This window comes from Callorhinus ursinus, unplaced genomic scaffold, assembly GCF_003265705.2.
Source record: "Callorhinus ursinus isolate GAN/ISIS: 27379988/994484 unplaced genomic scaffold, GSC_fseal_2.0 scaffold325, whole genome shotgun sequence".
Taxonomy (NCBI): Eukaryota; Metazoa; Chordata; class Mammalia; order Carnivora; family Otariidae; genus Callorhinus; species Callorhinus ursinus.
The window spans coordinates 1-5,561 of NW_027397380.1; the positions used below are offsets into that span (position 1 = coordinate 1).

The following is a 5,561-nucleotide window of genomic DNA, read 5'->3' on the forward strand; positions in this document are numbered from 1 at the left end:
AGGAGAAGGTCCCCCGCACCCCTTCCTCCTTCTCCACCTTGGGGTCCTCCCAGTCCACTGCCCCATCGTGCTTCTGCTCTGCCCTGTTTCTGGTCCCCTCGGAGAGGGGGTCTGCTGCTGGGTTCCAGAGCCGTCCCCAGAGCTCTCTGGGTGCCTGCCCCTCCCCCACTGCCCAGGCAGCCACTGCCTGCAGCCAGCCTGACCAGGGCTCCAGCAGCTCCGATGAGGAGGGGTCCAGCCCCTGCGAGGAGCCCAAAGAAGCCCAGCCGGGGCACCAAAACCTACACCAGGGGAAGCTCGCCTGGCTGGTGGAGTTCCTGCTCCTCAAGTATCACATCAAGGAGCTGACCAGCCAGGCAGAGATGCTGGAGATCGTCAGCCAGGATGCGCTGGATACCTTCCCTGTGATCTTGGGCCAGGCCTCCGAGTACTTGCAGCTGGTCTTTCGTATGGATGTGAAGGAAGTGGACCCCAGCGACCACTCCTACATTCTGGTCCCCATCCTGGGCCTCACCTATGATGGGATGCTGAGCGGTGAGCAGGGAGTGCCCAAGACCGGCCTCCTGGTGGTGCTCCTGTGGGTGAGTCTCCTGCATGGCGACTGTGCCCCCGAGGAGTAGGTGTGGGAAACGCTGGGGGTCATGGTGGTGTATGCCGGCCAGGAGCACATCATCTACAGGGAGCCTAGGGAGCTCCTCACCAAGGTCTGGGTGCAGGAAGGGTACGGGGAGTACTGGCAGGTGCCCGGCAGTGTCCTGCCTGCTACGAGGTCCCGTGGGGTTCCAGGGCCCACGCTGAAACCAGCAAGATGAAAATGCTGGAGTATTTGCTCCGGGTCAGGCGCGGGCAGCTGGCTTCCTCCCTGGCCCTGTCTGAAGGGACTGTGAGAGATGAGGAAGAGGGGGCCTGAGCCCTGGGGTCCGCCAGGCCCTTTCCAGGCTTTGCTGGGTTCGGCAGCCTCTCCTGCGGGGTGCTGGGCATGAAGTGAGGCCGCTTGCTGGTTCTTCCCTGTGTGTGTGTTTGTGTGTGCCCGTGAAGACAGAGCCCTGGGCGTTTTAAGGAGTGCAGGGCCAGGGAGGGTTGGGAGAAGAAAGCAGGGCAAGGAGCCTCCTGCGGGTTGGGGGGGGGTTGTTTCCTGGGATGACTCTCACATCCAGAGCTTGGTGTCCTTGAGGAAGCTCTTCTGTGGGGTTCCTTGCCATAGAAGGTTTCAGCCGCTTCAGGGGCTGATTGTGTGAGTACCATCCACTCTGCAGCATTTGTTCTTACCCAGTCCAAGAGTTAAGAGTTTTATCATGTTCTTGGGGTGCCTGGGTCTTCTGTTGGTTAAGCGTCTGCCACTGGCTCAGGTCAGGATCTCAGGATCCTGGGATCACACCCCACATGGGGCTCCCCGCTCAGTGGAGACTCTGCTTCTCTCTCTCCCCTGTGTATGCTTTCTCTTTCTCAAATAAATAAATAGCTTTAAGAAAAAGTTTTTCTTCATGCCCTGGACACCTGCCTGGACACCTTGCCTACTTGCTTGGGCTCTGGACCGAAATCACAGGGCATTGGCCTAGGGATGGGTTGGAATGGCGCAAGAACGGAAGAAGCAAGGAACAGGGGTCAGAAGCTGAAGAGATAGAAGTTTGCTGGTTCTTGCTTCTGATGCCTTCCCGACCATCATTGTGCAAATGCCAAAGGCAAGCACGCGCACACAAGCGTGGGGACGGGGGCAGGAGGGCCCAGGTTCTGTCAGGAGTCAAGGTGAGGACCAGAGGGAGGAATGAAGGACCCTGGATCCAGTAGGGAATCAGTCCTGGGAGGCCTCTGGGTGAGACAACGGTGACATGAGACGTGTCCTGATTTCTGCTCTGGGTCCCAGAGACACTGAGTGCTTCTTGTGAGAAGTGGCCCTCCGGAGCAGGGATGAGGGCACCGGCCATCCAGGGAGTCCAGATGGGGAACAGAGGGTAGGGCTAAGGGACCCGAAGGACCCATCTCGGGGAATCCCTGGACTGTGTAGCCTGATGCGACGTCCACAGTCTTTGCCCGTGGCTCTCAGGGCAGTGAGTGCTTTGGTCCGAGGGAATAGGCCTGGAGACAGCAGAGACAGCATCACCAGGTGTGCTGCGGCTCATGCTGAGATCCCTGAGGGAGGGCTCAGGGAGGGACCTTGACTCGAGAAGAGGGACAACGCACTGAAGCCTTCCCCTGCTGTCCGTCCTGGGAGGCCTGTTTGTGCCAAGTCCACAGGCGGTGTGTCAGGACGTCCGCATCCTGGTCTGACAGAGGCTGGGGGCCGGCTTTAAAAAACCGGGGGTCAGGAGCTAATGGAGGAAGACCCAGGCCCGGCCCAGGGCCTGGTGGAAGCACAGCTGTCAGGGGCTGGGGAAGAGGAGGTCCCAGCAGCTTAGATGAGGAGGGTTCGAGCACCTGGGAGGAGCCGGAAGTCACGCAACCCTCTCTCCAGGACAAACTCCACGTGAAAGTGGCTGCCCTGGTGGAGTTCCTGCTCCTGAAATACCGCAACAAGCAGCCGACCCGCCAGGCAGAGATGCTCGAGATCGTCAGCAAAGATTACCAGGATGACTCCCCAGTGATCTTGGGCCAAGCCTCCGAGTGCATGCGGCTGGTCTTTGGCATGGACGTGAAGAAAGTGGACCGCAGTGACCACTCCTACATCCTGGTCAATGTCCTGGGTCTCGTCTGTGATGGGATGCTGAGCGGTGAGCATGGCATGCCCAAGACCGGCCTCCTGGTTTTGGTCCTGTGGGTGAGCCTCCTGCATGGCGACCGTGCCCCCGAGGAGGAGGTGTGGGAAACGCTGGGGGTCATGGGGGTGTATGCCGGCCAGGAGCACATCATCTATGGGGAGCCCAGGGAGCTCTTCACCAAAGTCTGGGTGCAGGAAGGGTACCTGGAGTACCGGCAGGTGACTGGCAGCGACCCTGACCGCTACGAGTTCCCGTGGGGTCCCAGGGCCCATGCCGATCCAGCAAGTTTCAAGTGCTGGAGTATTTGCTCCGGGTCAGGTGCGGGCAGCTGGCTTCCTCCCTGGCCCTGTCTGAAGGAGCTGTGAGAGATGAGGGAGAGGAGGCCTGAGTCCCAGTGGCGGCCAGGCCCGTTTCAGGCTTTGGTGGGGTAGGCAGCTTCTCCTGCGCGGTGCTGGGCATGAAGTGAGGCCACATTTTGGTTCTTCCCTGTGTGTGTGTGAAAAGAGAGAGCCCCAGGAGTTCTAAGTAAGGCAGGGCCAGGGAGGGTTGGGGGAAGAATGTAGTGTGAAGAGCCAGCCTCTCTGGGGGCCTGTTCTCTGTGATGACTCTGACATCCAGAGCTTGGGTTTCTTGAGGAAGCTCTCAAATGTTGTTCCTTGGAGTAGAAATTTTAACCAGCTTCGGCAGGTAAATGTGTGCGTGACATCCACCCCAAAGCATTTGGACTTACCCAGTTCAAGAGTTTTAAGAGGTTTGTCATGTTCTGGAAATAAGGTGGGAGATCTTCCCTCCTTGTTTGGGTTCTGGAATGAAATCATGGGGCATTGGCAGAGGAATTTGTTGGAAAGGTGGAAAAATGGAGCAGTCAAGTGATGGGGTCAGGAAATACGGAAATAAAAGATTATTCATTTTTGCTTCTTACAACTTCTCGTCTGTCATTCTGCAAATTAACAAAGATGCGTGCGCCTTCACTCACTTAGTTCTTCAAGAAAGGAGGAGAAATGACATCTTAGCACAGAGGGAGCCCTGCTCACTGGCTCCTTGATTCCCAGACATGGGCTGAGCTCTGCTCTCTGGAAGGCCCTGTGTGTGAGCAGTGAGGACATTAGGAAAAGCAGGACACGTTCCATCCTTAGGGGACTGTCTAGCAGCTGCACTCATGGCAGGAAAGTGGGGAGAGGTGTCCTGAGACCTGCAGAAGAAGTGGAAGAAGGGTGAGGGAGTGCGGCTCCCGGGGCAAGCACTGCAGTGGAAGTGCCCCTGGCCTGGGTGGCTCAGGGTGTCGGGTCACCGTGCTTCCTTCTGTGCAGCTGATCACCGTGAACCTGGGGGGTGACAGTGGCCCTACTTGGAGACAGGGTACCTTAGAGGTGGGAGCAAAGTCTGAAATGGATAATTGCTCTGAGAAGTTCCTTCTGGATCATGGACAAACCAGGGAGAAATCTCCTCCTGGGGCAGGAAAAGAAGGTATCCTGCACTCTCATCCCAAGGCCGTTGAACACAGTGCACAGACTAGGTGTTTTATATCCGTCATCTGCAAGTATTTCTGAAGAAATACAGTGATATTTCTTTGAAGTGGAGCCCAGAAGACTCTAGACTGGCACTCTTGTCCTAATCATGCAAAGCCAGAACCCACTGCATTAAAAAGTCATTTTAGTTTGATTATCTGGAGTGTAATTTGGACAGCTATAAGTAAGCAAGGTCTAGGTTTTGGTGGGGGGAGAAATCAGTGAAAGGAGTGGTTTGGTGGAAGAACAGCTGGGAGGGAGGGAAGGAGCTCGTCTTTGACTCACATTCCAGGAGCTTTGTATTGTGTCCAGCTGGGACAATTCCCTCACAGCTGAATGCCATACATATTCTCATATATCTCACATATATCCTCTGATTTAGAAAATGGATTGAGTTTTACTTATGAAGCACCCTCTTTGGCTGATTAGCTATTCCATGTCCTATTGAGCTGCACATTCTCTAACATGACCTCGGTAACAAAATAAATAAATAAATAAATAACCCAGAGGAGAGAGTGGAAGGCCCTGGGATCAAAACAACACTTGAAATCACTGCCATTCATCAAAGTTCCAATATGTGCCAGGCACTGTGCAAGGTGCTTTCCATATATCACATGCATTCCTGCAGTCCTGCAAGACGGGGCTTATGTTGCTAAGGAAGGAAGGTGACAATGAGAATCAAACAGGTTTTGGGTACTGTCTGTGGGCTTTTTTAACCTAGAGTTCTTCTGCCTGAAACCCAGAGTTCTTTGAAAACTGACTGCCCAGGCGCTGGTAATTTTTCCAGACCTGGCACTTTCCTAAATTACAGCAGCCTTTCCCTGGTATTCCCCTGTGTGCTCTTCTGTCTCATTCTTGAACCTGGCCTGCTAACGTGCTCAGCACTGGTCCCCATGGAACAGCTAGGAATCACCTTCTCTCCCCCAACATAGAACCTTACTCTCTGTAGTAATCCTCTGGTCACTAAATGAAGAAGTGAATCCTCCCTGCTGGGATCACAGAATCGTTTGAAAATCAGATGTCATCCTGTACTTGAAAGTATCTGTCACACAGGAGGTGCTTGAAAATTTCAAAGAATTCCAAGGCAAACTGACCTCAAAAACTCCTCCCCTGGGATGCCTGGGTGGCTCAGTCAGTTAAGCATCTGCCTTTGGCTCAGGTCATGATCCCAGGGTCCTGGGCTCGAGTCCCACATCAGGCTCCCTGCTCAATGGGGAGCCTGCTTCTCCCTCTGCCCGCTGCTCCCCCTGCTTGTGCAATCTCTTTGTCTCTCTCTCTCTCACTGACAAATAAAAAAAATCTTAAAAAAAGAAACTCCTCCCAGCAATAAAGTCAGTCATAACAAATTATAATAGTT

General features: G+C 54.6%; 1 protein-coding gene across 1 annotated transcript; it reads left to right on the top strand.

The window, feature by feature from the left end:
• The first annotated feature begins 641 nt into the window (after positions 1-641).
• LOC112813567 (melanoma-associated antigen 8-like) lies at positions 642-3,061 on the top strand. Its single transcript, XM_025858578.2, has 2 exons — positions 642-769; positions 2,272-3,061. Exons 1-2 carry the CDS (start codon positions 642-644, stop codon positions 3,059-3,061), a joined length of 918 nt encoding a protein of 305 aa, XP_025714363.2.
• The last annotated feature ends 2,500 nt before the right edge of the window (positions 3,062-5,561 follow it).

Coding starts and splice junctions, on each gene's coding strand:
- LOC112813567 (XM_025858578.2), top strand. CDS start 642: ATGGTGGTGTATGCCGGCCAGGAGCACATCATCTACAGGGAGCCTAGG. Junction 770..2,271: donor AGTGTCCTGCCTGCTACGAG/GTCCCGTGGGGT, acceptor CTGGTCTGACAG/AGGCTGGGGGCCGGCTTTAA.